This window comes from Antedon bifida, chromosome 6 (assembly GCF_963402885.1).
Source record: "Antedon bifida chromosome 6, ecAntBifi1.1, whole genome shotgun sequence".
NCBI lineage: Eukaryota > Metazoa > Echinodermata > Crinoidea > Comatulida > Antedonidae > Antedon > Antedon bifida.
Window position 1 is genome coordinate 297142 of NC_136231.1, and position 20356 is coordinate 317497.

The 20356-nt window shown below is 33.4% G+C and overlaps 1 protein-coding gene across 2 annotated transcripts; it reads right to left on the bottom strand.

Annotated features, from left to right (window-relative positions):
• Positions 1–88: 88 nt before the first annotated feature.
• LOC144845841 (hyalin-like) lies at positions 89–14958 on the bottom strand. 2 transcript variants are annotated; one of them, XM_078703297.1, is made up of 13 exons: positions 14679–14958; positions 13869–14006; positions 13022–13114; positions 12229–12420; positions 11629–11865; positions 10674–10910; positions 10113–10337; positions 9531–9767; positions 4337–4573; positions 3556–3792; positions 3026–3119; positions 1970–2208; positions 89–1653 (listed from the first exon to the last, which is right to left on the bottom strand). In XM_078703297.1, exons 1-12 carry the CDS (start codon positions 14746–14748, stop codon positions 1977–1979), a joined length of 2229 nt encoding a protein of 742 aa, XP_078559423.1. In that variant the 5' UTR covers positions 14749–14958; the 3' UTR covers positions 89–1653; positions 1970–1976. The 2 variants fall into 2 exon arrangements, with proteins under 2 accessions (XP_078559423.1, XP_078559424.1); XM_078703298.1 differs by lacking the exons at positions 89–1653; positions 3026–3119 and having other exon boundaries at positions 2017–2208.
• Between the last annotated feature and the right edge of the window lie 5398 nt (positions 14959–20356).

The following is a 20356-nucleotide window of genomic DNA, read 5'->3' on the forward strand; positions in this document are numbered from 1 at the left end:
ATGATTCATAATTTCCAAAACTAACCATCACAATTATCATCAGAAAGCTGCAGAACTGTCTATTTAAAGATAATTTTCAATTTTATGCCATCATTTGGTGACTTATTAGCTCTTCCTGTAGGAGTTTCTTTGATTCTTCCTTTCATTCTTGATCCCTTTCACTTTACAACATAATCAAACAATCAAGACTTAATCAACTTAAAATTTATAATAATTTTGTTTATTTTTGTTTATTGGCATTGCATGCTTGTAAAAAATGTAACATTATTATTTGCTAAGACCAACTATTAAAAAATTATCACTTCTTCTTCTTAAGCAAAATTAGTTTATATTTAGTTGGGTAGCTCATCGAGTACTATTGGTTTGATATGAATATGGTAATACAGTAGTTGAACAACAAGTGATTAGTGAATTTCTTTCCAAACTTTTACAATTAATTTGATTGCCCGCTAAGACTGAGTATTTAATATACATTTAATATTTAGTTGGATTGTGTGGACCACAAGCACAGGTTATTTACGATACGATAAAACTTTATTGTTACAACGGCAAAAATATACAGCTATGAGATATGGGTCCTTAAGTACACTCGAGTTAGTATAAATATAACATAAGTAACAAGACTAAATAAAAAATAAACAGGGAAATGTAACAGAAACATGAGTAATTAGCGGACTAACGTTTGAAATCTCTATTATACAACCTGATAGCTGATGGAATATATGTGTTTCTAATCTATTTGTTTTGACTTTGGGGTGCAGTAATCTACCTGATCTACAGGTATCAAAGACAGCGTGAGTAACATCAGACATAATACAATTAAGTTTTTTAGACATCATTTCATTACATAAGTGTTCTAACAATATAACATCGGTGCCTATAATCTTACCCGCTTGTTTAATAATCGAATATAATTTTTTCTTACTATTTAAGTTCAGTCCATTTAACCATATAATGATACAAAGTGAAAGAGCAGATTGTACAACAGAAACGTAAAACATGTGTAAAATATTTGACTTAACATTAAATGTTCTCATTCTACATAGAAAGTACATTCTTTTATTACATTTGGTAGTAAGCTTATCCGTGTTAACATTCCAATTTAGTTTATCGTCAATATAATTGCCAAGATATTTATGTTCTTTAACAATTTACTTATAGCACCTGCATATTATTAATACTGATCAATTTTGTACAGTGTTATTATAGTGTTATATAAAGAAGCATTATACTGTATATATAAATATTCATTCATTTTCTTTATTTTAGATAGTACCTATATCCAAATATGTATCTATAAACAAATCATACGAAAAAAAAGAGAAACAAATTCACCAGGAAATTAAAAATATAAGAAACTTCCACAAAACCAACCTACAATTTGAATGCGTGAACCTAGAAATGTTAAAACTCTTCATGTGAAAATCTATAAAAATTCATCACCTACTAATGTGCAACCATGACACTGTTAAATGTAAAAATAATCCATTTTGACATTTGCACATTTCAAGACTCAACAGACAATCATCTAACAAAACCACTGAAAAGAAAAAGTAGCCTACAAAACTATAAATTATTTACTAATTTCAAAACATATACAAAACATATACAACATCATATGAAGATGTGTAGAGGACATTCTTGCACACAAACCTTAAAGAGAAAATATATAAACAAAATGATTTAATGTTATGATAACTATTACAACGTAATAATAACCTTGTTAGCAAGGAATATTAAAAGGAAGGTATTCTCAAATGCATGTACTGAGTATTCAGTACAAAGTTATATGTCATTATTTTGCATTTTTTCTCCACTTAATTATAATTAATTTTTAATTAGACATACATTTTAATCCAAATGTTGTTCTTGAAATTGGCACACATGGTTTTTAACTATCATAGTAATACAACATTTTCCTTTTATTTAAAGTAATAATGTGTTAATTTAATGTTGTGCTCATACTTACTTCACTTCTAGTATTTTTGGCTACATTTAATATTTTCATACACAGAAGCTATATTCTTTTCTGGCTCCTGCACATAGCAATTGTCAGTGGGTACCATGTTGCAAGTGGGTACCATGTAGCCTTCATAGTCATCTTCGTCATCTTCTATCTTTGTTGTTGTCATGAGAGCATTGTCAAAATTAGTCATTTTATTTGCGGCGGAATTGTCCATTTTTGTTTTCTTTGGAGAAGAATAAAACCTATAACAGAAATGATCAGTTCTTTCATTATTGTTGCTAAATTTAAATTTATTTCATATTTTTTAATTTCCATTTTGTATTTTATTAGTGTATTTTTGGAAAGTAATTTTGCAATTTTTACATTTTTCAGTATGTTTTCATTGTAATACAACCTTTTTATCTTATCTGTTGTTTTGTAATATTACCGTAATACATAAATAAATTTAAGAAAATAGTAATGTACCGATGAAAATTCAGTAGCCTATCAGTTTTAGAAACATTGCTGCCTCTTTTTATGTAAATTAATGTTTTCACAATCTTTGAGGAGTTCTTTAAAGTAACAATGATAGAAAAAAAATGTTAAAAAGAAAATGAATGGTGAAAGATGATTTGTATTATCATGGGTAGCACCTACAAACAAAACAGCAAGTTGATAAAATAGCAATAGATGGAATCAGATGCATAACATAAGCAATGCTGTGGGTTACGGTGTGGCTTGATCTCAATAGAGTAAAAAGAAAGAAAAATAAAAAGCACAAATGTTAATAAAAAGCACAAATGTTAATCAAAACCATACTGGTGAAACAGCAACAGAAAGAAATGCTGAAAATAATGAGTTGATAAATTTATTCCAAAACTTGGTTAGCAATGGTTCTCTGCTTCTTCTTCATTTGTTGGTTATTGTAAGATATTTAAATGGATCAATTTTGTGTGTAAAGCGCTTCGAAACATTGTATTAGGCCTTATATAAGACTATTATTATATTGTTTTATTTAAATAATATTCAAGTTAGGTTAGCTGTGTTGTGTATTTAAAAAATGAAGTACAAAAACAACACCTGCAATAAAAGACCAAAACTGGAAACATCACCAAAATGATGACAACAAGAACAATTAGTATTGCTATCAGGTAACCTGGTACTGCAGAATATCCTCCAAAATTAAGTCAAAAAGAATGAATTATTTGAATTGTTTAAAAAAAGATAAAATGACCAGCACATTTTGTATTAAATTGGCAAAGTAGGAGAATCTAAAAAATGTAGAAATTTGATTTTCAACGTTTATCTTTATTACTATGAAAATTCTCTATGAGGCAGATTTTCTAGATTATATCACCGAAAATTAATAAATAAATGCTATGAAAAATAGTTGTAGCAATTATTAATTGTATTGCGTTTGTATGGACAATTTTCTTTATGTTTTGAAATGAATCTAACCATCAAAATTTCCAACATTAATATTACTACAGCATTACCAGTCTAAAACATCATAGTTTACAAACAAAACTAACAAGCTGTACATAGTAAACATGCATACAAGGAGAAGAAAACATAAGAGAAAACTGTATTTGTATCTGTTTCATACTTACCATTGACAGTAACATTAAATTCACAACTTCCTGTATTACCAGCAGTATCAGTAGCAGAGCAAGTAACATCAGTTGAACCAATATTAAATGATGAACCAGAAGATGGAGTACAAGTAGCTGACAGACCAGTATCAACATTGTCACCCACTGAGGGGTCATCCCAGGTCACTGTAACTTGGTCTGTGATTGTATATACTTTAAAGTCATCTGGGCAATCTACTTCAGGATCCGCAGAATCTACAAACAAATTTGGAAAGAGAGAATTTAGAAAGATCGGAAACACAGGTTACAAACCGTGTGACTCAATCTGGTTCTGCTCTGATCTAGGGGAAAGTTTGTTATGTAATTTTGCGATTTTTTTAAATATAAAAACATAGCCAAATTTACGAGTCAATGTACATCGCTTTACAAAATGAATTGTAAAAAAAGGCTATTTATATCTAGCTACTAAAATCTAGATCTGAACCAATAAGTACATTGCAACAGACTCATTGTAGAAACAGCCATAGCGAACTTTGCTTTGTTTGTCATTTTTGTTTTGGTGTTATAAAAATGTGCCAGTGTCCGTTTCTATTATGTACATGTACAAAAACTTTGCTGGACTAATAAAACATGGTATTTGAGTAATCACTAAAAGTCAACATGTTGATGTTTTACCATTGGTTGCATGTGTTCATCTTGTGTAGTAGAAATACATTTTCAGAATTGTATAGTGAAAGTATTAGGACTGATCTGTTTCTGTTAATTATATTAGATCCCAGCAAATTAAAATTCACTTTACCATTGATAGTAACATTAAATCCACAGCTTCCTGTGTTACCAGTAGTATCCATAGCAGTACAAGTAACAACAGTTGAACCAATATTAAATAATGAACCAGAAGGTGGAGTACAAGTAGCTGACAGACCAGTATCAATATTGTCAGTGACTGAGGGGTCATTCCATGTCATTGTAACTTGGTCTTTGTCTGTATCTTCTTCTTTGTTACTTGGACAGGTAACAACGGGTACACCAATATCTACATGAAATGTTTTACAAAGCAAAACTGTCTGTACATATCACTTTATCATACAGACAGTACTTGGAGGCAATATATATATATATATAAATCCAAAGGCAAATTACTGAAAAAAATGACAATGCTGTGGGTATCAGTGGCTGGATCTCAATGGAGATACAAATAAAAAAGCGAAAAGCTAAATCAAAACGATAATGTAAACAGCCAGAAAAGTTAGCAGAGCTTTCGGGCAACACTAGCCCTTCATCAGTGCAAGTGAGGGAATTTGGATAAAGTCATAGCATATGAGTTGGCAAGTGCTGCCTGGGTGGACAGGAATAAAAGAAATATAACAATAGAAACAGCGTGTTGAATAGTGGGTGGAGACTGAATAAGAGTAGAAAACAAAGAAGGTAGCTTGGTAGAGATATAAACAATTTTGGACTGGAACTAAAAAAAGCTAAAATGGTGGTTAATATTGAAACTTAAATTTTGGTAGTCAATGGAATAATTTTACCGATCTGGGAGTATGTTCCTAATGTTAAGTCCAAAAGGTTTTGTGGTTTTAAGTAGTAATTCCCAGTGGTTTTCTTTGTCTTTGCGAGTTTTGTCGCTCCATTTGACGTCGTGTGCAATAACTCTGAAATTTGCAATCGAGTGACCAGCTGAATTAAAATGTTCGGCTACAGGTTGATCAAGCTTTAATGTTTTGATAGCTGATCTGTGTTGTGTCATTCTCATGCGGAGAGTGTTTTTTGTTTCTCCGACGTACTGTTTGCCACAAATATTACAGTATATGAGATAAATGACGTTTTTGGTTAGACAATTAATTGATTGTCTTATCCAAAAAATGCGGCCAGTTTGGTTACTCTGAAATTTTTCAGTAGAATCAACCAATGAACAAGTTTTGCAAGATTTGCCGCAAAGGTGACTGCCCAAATTTTGGCTGTCATGAGAGTTAATTTCACTCTTAAATTTGGATCTGACTAATATATCACGAAGGTTGGGAGGTCTACGAAATGCAATAATGGGTGGTTCCGGAAAAACAGTCCTGAGACGTTCTGTGGACTGTAGAATGGGCATATGTTTCTCAATAATAGCCCGTAATGGAGGCAACCTAGGGTGGTAGGTTGTGACCAATGGCACTCTGGTCGATTTTTTTGGCTGACGTGGTTTGTACGTCAGTGTTTGACATCGAGGAATATCTTTTGCTTTCTTTATAGCAGTTTCGATGTATTCCTTCTTGTAATTTCTATTCCGGAGATGTCCGGTTAGTTCTTCGGTACGATTCTGAAAATCTAAATCTGAAGAACAGATACGTCTGATACGTAATGCTTGACTGTACGGTATGTTTTTAGTACAGTGTCGGGGGTGACAACTGCTAGGAAGCAGGTACATATTTTTATCCGTGGGTTTACGGAATAGGTCAGTTTTGAGTGTACCATTTTCTATGGTCACTATAGTGTCCAAAAAATCAACGCTACTAGTGGATTTGGTAGCTGTAAATTTGATAGTTGGGTGGGCTGCATTAATATTGAGAAGAAAAGATTCCAAATTATCTTCACCATGGGTCCAGATCATGAAGATGTCGTCAATGTATCTAAACCAAACAAGTGGTTTGTTTGGTTGGAGGGACAGAAAATTGGCCTCAAATTGTCCCATAAATAAATTTGCAAAAGATGGCGCCATTTTTGTGCCCATCGCTGTGCCATGAATTTGAAGGTAATGGTCATTTCCAAAAATAAAATTGTTGTTGGTTAAAATCAACATGACCAGTTCTCGTAAATGAGCTTTAGTAGGCGTTTTGCCTGGAATTTGTATGTAATTTAAAATACATGCGTCGGCTCCTTCTTCGTGAGGGATATTAGTATACAATGATGAAACATCTAATGTAGCCAGAACAGAATTATTAGGTAAATTTTGAATTTGGTTAATTTTGCGGATAAAGTCCGTGGAGTCCTGAATGTATGAAGGGAGATCAGTCACATATGGTCTAAGTAAATCATCCACATATATATATATATATATATATATTCAGGTTGAAGTTATCAGACCGTTAGGATAGAGTGCTCAATACCAAGGTAGAGCATAAATAAATAAAATAACAGCAGAAAACTTGGTTACTTCATATGTTTTAATCACTACAAATTTGTTTCGTACGACCAGCATGTAGCTGGCCACACTCTTCAGACTTATGTTTTACATTTCACCTGAAGAGTGTGGCCAGCTACATGCTGGTCGTACGAAACAAATTTGTAGTGATTAAAACAATGAAGTAACCAAGTTTTCTGCTGTTATTTTATTTATATATATATATATATATATAATTAATTTGAAACGATAAAGATGAGGAAATCTGTGAGAATGAGAAAAAGTCGCCCCAACCGAGACTCGAACTCGGACCGCCTGCTTGATATGCAGATGTCCTAACCATTATATATATATATATTTAGGTTTAAAATTAATGTTCTGTGCCTGATTTGTTTATATATATATATATATATAAATACGGAACTTTCGCCAATGAGCTATGCTCGACGCGATTATGAGATCATGTTCCGAATATGAGCACTGTTTCTATAATTTACAGTATGATTTATATATAATTTACACAGTGCTACGCAACATCATTGATTTATATATATATATATATATATACTCAGGTTGAAGTTATCAGACCGTTAGGATAGAGTGCTCAATACCAAGGTAGAGCATAAATAAATAAAATAACAGCAGAAAACTTGGTTACTTCATTGTTTTAATCACTACAAATTTGTTTCGTACGACCAGCATGTAGCTGGCCACACTCTTCAGGTGAAATGTAAAACATAAGTGACACAGTTGTCTCATAGTGCTTAATAGAAGTGAGTCATCAGGAAGTCGTATACAATAGCCTATTGTTTTAGATTTAGATAAACTATTTGGATCTGCAATTTAGTAAGAATTTTTTCCTATGTCTACAAGTAGAGACTAACTCGTTCTTACGGTTCAGTGAGCATAGCTCTGGTTGACATATAATAATATACTTTTCATATATACATAAATTACATCTTTTGTTAATATTTGAGTAAGGTTTGCATTTCTTTATAATTTTCCATTTAATTGAGTAATTTGTTTTAGAGTCTTTAAGTGTCCATATATATTTACTGAGTTCTGTTGCGTTTCTTAGTTTTTCGTTCCGGAATGAAGACGTATGGTTTCTGTATCTGGTTTTAAACTGGTTTTCAGTTAGTCCGACATATGTTTCTTCTTTTGATGAATCTTCTCTCTTTACTGTAGCTTGGTAAACTACACCTTTTGTTAGGCAGTTACCTGGGAGCGGGCATTCATTGGGATTGCGGCAGTTACATCCGCTTGTTTTCGCGTTGGTTTCAGTAGACTTTTCTTTGGCTATCACATATTTGTTGTGTGCGTTAATTACTTTGTCTACGCTCGGCATGCAACTGTAGCTTAGTTTCAAGGTATTTCTGTTAAATATTTTTCTGAGCTTGTTGCCGGCAGGAAAACAATCTTCTACTATAGCTAAAAACTTGTGGCCGATGTTGGTTGCTACGTTTTTGCTGAATGGTGGGTTAAACCAAATTATGTTTCTGGTACGCGATTTTTTGGGCTTCTGCTGTTCAGCTTTGAACTCAAGTTGATGATTATATCCGCTTTCTTTTTTTTCTTTTTTTTTTTTTTTGATGCTAACAAGAAAATAGTCAATTATTTGGATGTAACGTTCGACCTAAGGACAGGGATCTTCCGACCTTTCACTAAGCCTAATAACAAACCAACCTACGTGCACCATGACAGCAACCATCCTCCATCTATTATCCGCAACATCCCACTTGCTATAAATAGACGCCTTTCTGACATCTCATCAGACAAAGATACATTCCATGCATCTGCACCTCTGTACCAGGAAGCCCTCAAAGAAAGCGGATATAATCATCAACTTGAGTTCAATGCTGAACAGCAGAAGCCCAAAAAATCGCGTACCAGAAACATAATTTGGTTTAACCCACCAGTTTAAAACCAGATACAGAAACCATACGTCTTCATTCCGGAACGAAAAACTAAGAAACGCAACAGAACTCAGTAAATATATATGGACACTTAAAGACTCTAAAACAAATTACTCAATTAAATGGAAAATTATAAAGAAATGCAAACCTTACTCAAATATTAACAAAAGATGTAATTTATGTATATATGAAAAGTATATTATTATATGTCAACCAGAGCTATGCTCACTGAACCGTAAGAACGAGTTAGTCTCTACTTGTAGACATAGGAAAAAATTCTTACTAAATTGCAGATCCAAATAGTTTATCTAAATCTAAAACAATAGGCTATTGTATACGACTTCCTGATGACTCACTTCTATTAAGCACTATGAGACAACTGTGTCACTTATGTTTTACATTTCACCTGAAGAGTGTGGCCAGCTACATGCTGGTCGTACGAAACAAATTTGTAGTGATTAAAACAATGAAGTAACCAAGTTTTCTGCTGTTATTTTATTTATTTATATATATATATATATAAATCCAAAGGCAAATTACTGAAAAAAATGACAATGCTGTGGGTATCAGTGGCTGGATCTCAATGGAGATACAAATAAAAAAAGCGAAAAGCTAAATCAAAACGATAAAGTAAACAGCCAGAAAAGTTAGCAGAGCTTTCGGGCAACACTAGCCCTTCATCAGTGCAAGTGAGGGAATTTGGATAAAGTCATAGCATATGAGTTGGCAAGTGCTGCCTGGGTTGACAGGAATAAAAGAAATATAACAATAGAAACAGCGTGTTGAATAGTGGGTGGAGACTGAATAAGAGTAGAAAACAAAGAAGGTAGCTTGGTAGAGATATAAACAATTTATATATATACTCTCTATATATATATATACTCTCTATATATATATATATATAGTATCTAGAATGTAAAGTAAAACCAAAATAACATTTTTGAAACATATTACAATGTACGGAAACATACCAATGACAAAAACTGTAAATTGACAACTTCCTGTATTACTGTCAGTATCCATAGCAGTACAAGTAACATCAGTTGAACCAGCATTAAATGATGAACCAGAAGGTGGAGTACAATTAGCTGACAGACCTGTGTCAACATTGTCAGTGACTGAGGGGTCATTCCAGGTCACTGTAACTTGGGTTGAGTCTGTGAATCTAGTCTTGTCATCAGGGCACACTACATTGGGATTTGTAATGTCTAAAAAATAAAACAAACTAAAGTTTACATTCCTTGATGCTAACTTTAATATCATAATTCATATTTTCTAAAAGTCATCCTTATGAATAATAAAGTAGATAATATTTACAATACAACTCATGAATATGCAATGAACCAAAATGACACCTATTCAATATAAATGTCAAAAACTACTTATGTAATAAATCACAGAATGTAAGCATCAGCATTGTGTTTTACAATATGTATATATAACTTATTGTTATGATTAAAGTTTATTTTAAGTTACAAATAGTTTGCAATTACGAAGTGAATTTTGAGAAATAAAATTTAAATATATTCTTACAAAAAACAGAATAGACTTACGATGAACAGTAACTTTAAATGCACAGATTTTCGAATTACCACTCCAATCTGTAACTGTACAGGTAACATCAGTTGTACCAACACCCAACAATGAACCAGAAGGTGGAGTACAAGTTGGTGACAGACCAGGTAAACGGACTGAGGGCTCCCATCTCACTGACGTTTTGTCTGTGGTTGTATCTTTTTTTATGTCATTTGGGCAGGACATTGTGGGTTTAATGTTATCTGTAAAGCACAATGGGTCACAATTTGTGGGCTTATTATAACCAGTTACAGCAATATACTCTAGTAGATGATATGTATAATATAGTGAAATGAAAAAGCTTTTACCCAATTTACTACTATTATCAGATAAAAGTAAAGATTATACGAAAAGAATTCACAGTGCAGTATTGAAATAACAACACAAATTCTTGGCTTGGCTTTTGTGCTAAAATGTTTGCTACAAAGTGTCCCTTAAAGGAAGTGGCCTCTTACAAAAGATCGTTGATAAAGGGTTCAATTTGTTATCAAGCTTCTCAAATATATTGTCTACTTACTAGAGAAAATTCATTTACTTACTAACAAAATACACTGTAAATTCACAGTTTCCAGTGTTTCCAGCACTATCAGTAGCAGAACAAGTTATATTAGTTGAAGCAATATTAAATAATGAATCAGAAGGTGGAGTACAAGTAGCTGACAGACCAGTATCTACATTGTCACTCACTGAGGGGTCATTCCAGGTCACTGTAGCTTGGCCTGTCCTTGTATTTACATTTTTATCACCAGGGCAAACAACATTTGGATCCTCATTATCTAGTAAAACAATGTTAATTAAATAAATTTAAGAACCGACTATCAAAATACAAAACCTATGCAAATGCAATAATAACTAGAGGGTACTCCGAGAGTACAAACCTCCGCCTACTGTAAAATTCACACAAACACACACACAAACACACACACAAACATACAGGGGTGAAAACATAACCTCCTTGGCGGAGGTAATAAATTGATAACTTGACAGAGTAAAATAAATCTCTAATAAAAAGCATGCAGCGTATTATTATTTACATGTAGCTTATACTTGTGCATACTGTTCATTGCGATAATCTCCTATTAACAACATTATAGAGCTTTATATAACATCTAAATAAATTAGATTAATAGATTCCTGTCATTTGATTGGACGATTGTGGGTCACATGATAAAAAATAATATATATAATAATAGTGTCACTGGTGTATTTTAATCAGTCAGATCAGTCAGTGCGACACCTTAACAACAGCATAACAATAATGCACTCATTGATGGCCCAGAAGAAATGATAAAACATGATTTCACAAAAGAGTCATGGTCAGATCACATGGCATGGCTGGTATTGTGGTTTAATTATTCTGGTGTATTTTTTGCTGTTAAATACTAACATTGATTCCACATCCAACTGGTAAAGATTACAAGATATGCTAAATTTCAAATTATATTTAATGTAATCTTGTTACTTGATTTGGAATAATGTTAAAGCACAACATACCTACTAATATCAATTTTATGGTAAAAGTACAGGCACCAGTTAAACCAGTGCTATCGGTTACAGCACAATTTACAGTAGTAGAATCAGTAGTTAAGGATGAACCAGATGGTGGAGTACAGGTAGCAACCAGGCCAAGGTCAACATCATCAACTACTGTTGGTGGATCCCATGTCACATTTGAGGGTGAGCTACCTACAACATCCCTATCAGGACAAAGCAATGCCGGTGATAAAGGAACTATAAGAAAGAAAAGAATCAGATCTATTACACTGCATATAATAATATAATACCAGAACTGACGCCTCAGTCACACTGGACTTAATTGTCAATTAACAAAGTTCAATCCGACATTGGCTACATTTGGATTTGATTTACATTTGATGATTAGGTGTATGTTGCTCTACTATACAGTATAGTACCAATAGTCAAATCAAAACCAGTAAAGTTATGTTATTGGTTTTGTTTTTTTATTTTTGAAGGCTATAAAACTAAATTTCCTTTTGTTTTAATAATAATAAATAAATAATAATAAATAAATAATAATAAATAAATAATAATAAATATATTATATAAATAATGCAGTTCAACAGATTCAATTACTTCCATTGACACGGACTTCACATACAGTCATCTCATTACTTCTCTGTTGTAACAGAAAGACAAACCGTCCAATTACGTCTTTATCAATGTAGTTATAAGTGTTTGTTGAATCGATAGATCCATATTGGTTACTGGCATCTAAAGATGAATCTGTACTATTAACAACGTACACCTCCATACCAAAATTAGATACTAAAAGAAAAATAAGACTTTGAAGTTAAATCAACTAGTGTAGTAATAATCAATAGGTCATGTTTAACATTTAAGATTAAAATTAAACCAAGTGAAAGTTAGATGATAATTTTTTATTGCATTTCACACTGGCCTCAGTTGGCAAACAATCGCTTTGACTGAAGATCCATGCTACACAATGGGATAAAACACAACCATCAAGAAACATTAAGATGTTGAGGAAAAGGCCTTTGTGATAAATATCTATTTGACATTGTCGTTTATACAATTTGCAACCCCACCTCAAAATTATCCACTCAAAACTATAAACAGTTACCATAATCAATAAACAATAAATGTTCTTGTTTTTAACTTCAAACATGCACTAATATTCTGTACTGTAAGTTTTTTCAGAAAGAAACAATATCAACAAATCAGAATACTTGAATACTGTTTTGTACATTTTTCCAAAGATACTTTCTTAAAGTCTCCAAAACAGGTTTCTTCTTTTCATATTAATTTTTTTCAAACATAGTTTTCAAAGAACCAGATATTTAGTGGCACATCAAAGTGTACAGTTTTGAAACAGTTGACAGAAAAAGTTAAAATATCAATGTTATACCTTCAAATCCATAAGCTGTATAAATACGAATAGTGGTAATGCGATGCAGATCACCTAAATCAACATACCAATAAGGGTTCTGGTTTCCTGAAACTAAATAGAACAAACCATTCTCAATTCTTTGTAATTATTAATTAAACAATTAAAGTGTTTAATCCACAATTAATTAAAAGCAACATTTTCTAAAATCAGTTTAATTACTCTGAACAACCATTTACATCGTTTTATGCCTGTGTAAACATAAACTTGGTATAAATCTACATAGTGTAGAGGGATTCAGATACAATACTTCTCCTTTGTTGGATATGGTTTGTTGGACATTAATATAAGATATATACATTTTTAATTGGAAATTTTCAACGTTTTTATATTATCTACAACCCCAATTAATGAAGATGAACCATACTTAATAAAAAAGAGTTATTATTTGACTTTATTGAATTGAACTTTAACTTGAAGGAAAACAAACAAACTAAAAGACTGATTAAAGAATAGATTACAAAGAGTTTAACATGTGCCCCAACAAAAACCAACAAATCTTTTGACGCTACAAAAGGAAGAAGGCTAAAAAACATTTATTTTAGCAGCCCAAAAATATGTTTGTTACAAATAATATTATAGTCTACACTATAAAACTAGTTTGACTAAAAAAGTGTAATGTGCCCAAATATGGTAGTGATATTCCCAAATATGGTAGTGATAGGCCCAAATGTGATAGTGATATGACATCATCGTGTCCATATATGGGCATGTCACATTTTTTTGTCACATAAAGTTTGATAGTGTAGACAGAGCTTAACTGTAAATAATCAAAATTTAAGGTGAGCTATACTCAGATTGTACTTACCAACTGTACGTGAACATGAACCATCATTGAAATTCCTATTAAAATAGATACCATCAACAGCTAAACCAGCATCATATGTTATACCATCAGAGGAATAAGTTGTACTCTGGTATGCAGGCTTGCCATATGACACATAGCCTTTTACAAAATAAAAAAAAACCCAAACTGACACTGCATACAATGTTAACTATTTACATTATAATTTTAAATTATTGAAACATTATGTATTTGAAATGAAAGATTATATATGAACATACAGACTAGGTCACTCAGTGAATTAAAGGGCTTTACAATATTTTCAATATTGTACATTGTCTTATAATGCGTAATTCTAAATTGTATAACATAAATATATATTTTGTTAAGAGAACCAACATATTTGCTAAAGTAATAATGCAGTTTGTGGATAATGAGACTGTCCAAATCTTAAACAACATGTAAAAAACAAATTGGCACTGATTTATGCATGTTTTTACTCATTTATTTGTTGCAGTGATTTTTCTTGTCTAATAAATTTCTTTCTTAATAATTATACCAATCACATTTTTTAAAATGTAATTCTATAGAAATGCATTCTTCTAATATTTCTTCGTAATATTTTATATAAAATTAAATTCTTCAAAACAAATAAATCCATCCATGATGGATTTGAACAGTAAGGCCTATCTATCTTTTCTTACAACTAGGTATACTGAATGAATGTGTCCCGCTAAGTCATGTACTCAGCCTAGCCTGTAAAAAGAGACTATAGCAAACAATTTTAGGCCCTTTAATATCATGGTTACCATTCCCTTTAGTAGCCATACTCACCTGAAGGCGTTCGTTGCGATGAACATATGAAGAAGCATTGTAGAAATAACAAAATCAGCGTTAACATCATCCTTCTTTAAGACTTTATTAAACAATGTTTTTTAATAATATTTTATTAGGTCGTATGCCTGCTACCATTATCGAAAGTTATTTCCTTGTAGTGGTATACTTCCGCCCTCATAAGTTCAAGAAGTTTAAACATGGATCAATTCATGATTTATCTAGGTCACAACATAATGATACCAGAAAGGGCTTCTATTATTGGGTAAATCGCTCGTTACTTCTAATTCAATCCGATTCAGATAGAAATTGAATGCAGACTTATATAGATGCAATGTGCAAATGGTCTCATGATTGGCAGCTACCGTTTAATTTGACCAAGTGTAAAGTCATTCATTTTGGGTCAAAGAATTTGATGTATGAATACTATACTTTATATTGGCCTTGGTGACAACAAAGTTGGTATTGATAGCGTTTCTCAAGAAACAGATTTAGGAATACTGATTGATCATAAATTAGACTTCTCTGCCCATACTTCCAAGGTTGTTAAATCTGCAAACAGGATACTCGGTATGGTGACTAGATCTTTCAAGTATCTTGATAGTAAGAGTTATATGTATCTGTACAAATCTATGATCGGACCTATATTGGAATATGGTGGTAGTTTAAATGGACACCTCTGTATCAGAAAGATTACAATCGTTTAGAAAAAGTCCAACAGAGATCCACTAGGTTAGTGTCTGAATTGAGTAGTAAGCCATATGCAGAGAGATTGAAGTTATTGGATTTACCTACCTTAGCCTTTAGAAAGAAAAGAATGGATTTAATTCAAACTTTTAAAATCTTTCATAAATTTGATAATATCGAGGCAGGAAAATTATTTCAAAGATCTAAATACCATCAAACCAGGGGGAATGTTTTTAAGGTATCGAAATCCAAATATAATAAAAACATTAGAAAAAGAGCATATGCAGTTCGAGTTATAAATGATTGGAACTCGCTACCAAACCATATTGTGACGGAACCAACGATTAACAAGTTCAAAACCAGCATTGCAATGTTATGGTCTGACCACCATCTCAAGTTTCGCCCATATGTTACCGAGGAGTTCTCATTGATGACAATGGAGGGACAAATGAGCTAAGTTCTCAAAGTCCTACGGTTCAAGGTATATTCAAGGTATTCTAGAATGTTTACTCGATGGTATATAAAGTTGGTTCGTACTTTCGGTACTGATTTTAACCACCTCATGTAACCCTGTTTACTAATTAAATTGAGTTAGATAATTAGTTATTGACAATTAAAACGAATTTAGGTTTAACGATTTTCCCCAAATAGGGTGTTTTCCAATCGTGGTATACACTGTCTAATGGATGTCCATCTTGAAAAATACCCGCACACAATATAATACGAGGATGCTTCGCATTTACCTATCTCTTTCTACAGTAATTGTATTTGATAGCTGAAAACCGGTTGAACAGCTCGAGTACAGCATCATAACGTTGAAGACAGGCCGATTTTCTTTACAAAAATACTATTTTGATAGATTTAATATACGTTTATACAAATGTATTGATTTGCGATGAATGGAACATTCCAATATAATTATTTGGTTTAACACAAGTACCTCTGCAGGTAGATTTATGGGCCCTTGTGGAATAAACCTAACACCTTTGTACCCATCCTCTTCTCCATCCCTCAACCCTAATGTTACATACAAAACACAAATTGAGTTATGTTTATTTATTATTCTATTAACCCATTTATTATTATTAATCTATTTTTTTTAATGGTGAAATCAATATGTTGGCACAAAGTTATACGAATACGAATACGAATAGAACTTTATTGCAATCAAACGAAAGATTGAAGTTTAACAAAAGCGTTTCACTCAGAAAAATAAAATGCAATATACAAATATAAAAGACATTCAGAAATGTAGAACATACAATCAAAAAATTAAAACAAAATTACAATTAAAAATCACTTATTATAAAAACAATAAATATAAAATTCAAATTGTTAAAGACATAGGCCTGCAGGATAAAAATTTAAAAGTATTAAAAATGTTTACAAATTTAAAAAATGTTAAAAACTTCAAAAATTTTCAATAATATTTACACACAAAGGTACGGAAGGTCGCGGAAACAAAACACAAAATGTTTACCATTTTTGGAATAATCCGTGATTAATAATAAACGTTTTTGAACGGTTAGTTTTAACTCTAGGGATACAGAACTCACGGAGTCTTCTAAGATTATAAGCAGCAGAAGGAGCCTCCGGTAACAAATGATTCAATCTGTGACTGGGGTCTTTGATTTTAACAAAAAAATCCTTGCACAGTCGAACACGGCGGTCTTCTAAGGTAGAAAAACCAAGGAAGCTGCGGGCATCGGAATAAGTAGCATGCGGAAAAATACATTTAAAGGCCCTTCTCTGAATTTGTTCAAGTGGTTGATTCTGTTGTTTCGTAATATTTGATCCCCAAACTGGGGCCGCATATTCTAATATTGGTCTAATGATACTAGTATAAAATTGGACATGTGCGGGGGCATCCAGGCCTGCCCTCCGCACCTGTTTGAGAAAGTACATTCTAGAATTACATTTACTAATCATTTGATCAATATGAGGTTGCCATGACAAATTATGAGAAATAATTACACCAAGAAGTTTAAATTCGTCAACACGTTCCAGATTACAATCTCCAACATGGAGTGGCTCAAAAGCAGTCTTTGACCTTTTACAACTAATTCTCATCTCTTTCGTTTTCTTAATATTAAGGTACATATTGTTATCCTTAGCCCACTGGACAGTTTCGTCAAGAGTGGTTTGGAGTACAGTTGCCCCATCGTTGCCGACGCGTTCATGGATGGAGGTGTCGTCCATGTATTTCATGCACGGCACCCCATCCAGAAGATCGTCGACAAAGATGATAAACAACATGGGCCCCAACCAGGATCCTTGGGGGATACCACCCTTAACGACTGTCCAAGGGGACAATTCATCGCCTAGTTTAACACGTTGTTTTCTATCACATAGAAAAGCATAGATCCAAGAGATTAGATGGACTTCGACCCCTAAATTATACAACTTATCAATTAATATATTATGGTCAATTAAATCATAAGCCTTTTTGAAATCAAGCAATAATAATCTCATTTCATCTCCTTGGTCAGTAGCATTAAAGCATTCGGTTAACAAAAGTATAAGAGCGTCAGTGGTAGACACACCCTTAGAGCAACCAAATTGATTCAACTTGATTTTATCTTTAATTTGGACCCAAATCATTTCCCCTACGATCCCTTCAATAACTTTCATGGTGGTGGAAGTCAGCGAAATAGGACGCAAGTCATTCTCAAGAACCTTAGGTGGGTTAATCTTTGGAGTGGGGATTATATCGGCTGACTTCCAAAGCATGGGGAGAACCCCTTCCCTTAAACTGGAGTTAACTATTGCACTTATTGGCTTGGAAAGGACATTGGCAAAATCACGTAGTACCCACGGAGGGATTCCGTCCGGGCCTGGGGCTTTATTACATTTCACAAGTTTAAGCTTAGACTCAATTGTCTCTGGCGTGATAATTAAATGGGGTGGTACTACAGTGTTACAATCATTGGTTTTTGGTTCAAGAGGTTTGAACTCAGAAGTCAGGGACTGGAAAAAACCACTAATTTTCGTGGTAAGATCGTATACGTTCCCGTTACATAATTCATTAGCCATAGTTTTAAAGTACTTAGTACCCTTTCCGAGATTAAGAAATTGTTTAATACCCCTCCACCAAGATTTAGAATCGGACGAGAATAACTGGGCAATACTATTACGATAAAAATCACCTCTCAAAGATTTAGCCATTCGGTTAGATAAGTTTCTAAGTTTCTTATATTCGGCAGACTTGGGGTCAATTGCAAAAGCTGCTTGCCGTCTAGAAACGATACCTTTAAACGCATTATTTACCCATGGCTTATCTTTAAGAAGTCTTTTAATCGTTACTTGGGGGAAGTGTAAATTTAAGAGTTCAGAAATGTTCTTATGATACAGTTCAAACTGGTTACAGCATCCATCCATTCGATATAGATCTTGCCATCTAATGTTATTAATGTCGCGTTCGAAGTTTTCCTTGGCACCCGGTTTACAGCTACGTTTTGTATGGTAAGCGAAGACGTTAGGCGATTTAAATGTTCCTACGATTGGGGTGCATACGATGACGTTGTGATCAGACAGTCCTAAAGGTGATTCTTTAGTAGGTGCATTAAAAACATCGCTCATATTAGTATATATTAAATCAAGTGATGCGCGATCTCTAGTTGAAACTTTAACGATCTGTTTTAAGGGATACTTAACAATAAGGTTGTCTCTCATTCGGTTGAAGTCTCCTGTGACGATTATTCCTGATTCCGGATGTTTACTACAAATATAATCTAAACTCTGTGTAATGTGAGACGCCATTTCCCAATCATTATTTACAGAACTCTCCGGGTGATAGATAAGGCCGTAGGAGATGTTCGAATATTGTCGCGGCAAACGTTTTGGCCGGGTTGTTATCCACACACTTTCCAGTGATTCGTTATTAAGTTCAGACCAAACTCGATAAGATAGGTCTTCACGAACATACATGATGATACCTCCACCGCTGCGATTTTGCCTATCACGTCGCACCATCGAGTATCCCTCTAACTCAATCAACTTGTCAGGAAACGCGGGATTTAAGTGAGTCTCAGTAATTGCAATCACGACAGGTTTAGATTTCCTAACGCGTGTAGCCAGTTCATCCATTTTATTATTTAGAGATCGAGCATTTGTCATAAATAAAGAGGGAAGAGTCCATTTCCCATTAGAGAGTTCAACTAGATTATCTTGCTTAATCGTTCTACATTGACTTTTCGACGATCGGTGTTCCCCGTTTCTAGTTCTACGTGGTGTAATTCTAATCTTTATTTCTCTCTGTTTTCTTTTTCCGGCACGACATCCGCGGGGCTTGGTTGATGCTATTCCAAGCTCATTGATTCTCATAAAAACATCTTTGGTGGGAACTGCTAAGTTCAGTTGTCCAATTCTATAAAAATCGCTTCTAGTGAGACACATGTTGATAAACGCTATGTCGACTCAAAATTCCGTACCACAAATAATATCAATCAACGGAAAAAGACTGCAGTATAATCCAAAGAAACACACCAAGATTAATACAGTACTAATAATACAGACGATTCACCAAACACAGTCACGAAAACAATCACCAAAAAACACCGTACCGGGAACACTGACTACAATAGACTGGATACAGACAGTTCAGCACCGCATAATATAAACAGCAGATCCGCTCCGACATGCAAATTAGATGTTGCTGAATTACAATCGCTCTGGAATGTTGGTTACGTAATACCTCAGGCGAGTCGATGAGTGAACAGCTTAGGCCGAGTATGTGAATTTAGCTGGAACAATACGGTACCGAGAACTGTTCTATTGTCCCCTGCTTTGCTGTTGAGCGGAGCGAGTCAGGGCTAGGTACCGGCTCGGGATAATTACACCAAAACGCCAATAATAATTCAAAATTAACAACAATGGTACGCCACTATAAGTAAACAGGTAACACAGAAAAATCAACGCATATAAATTCAGAGTGGAAACACAATTCTAGAGGAAAACAATACCTTCCTCAGCTGCCCGAGTTGCCACACACT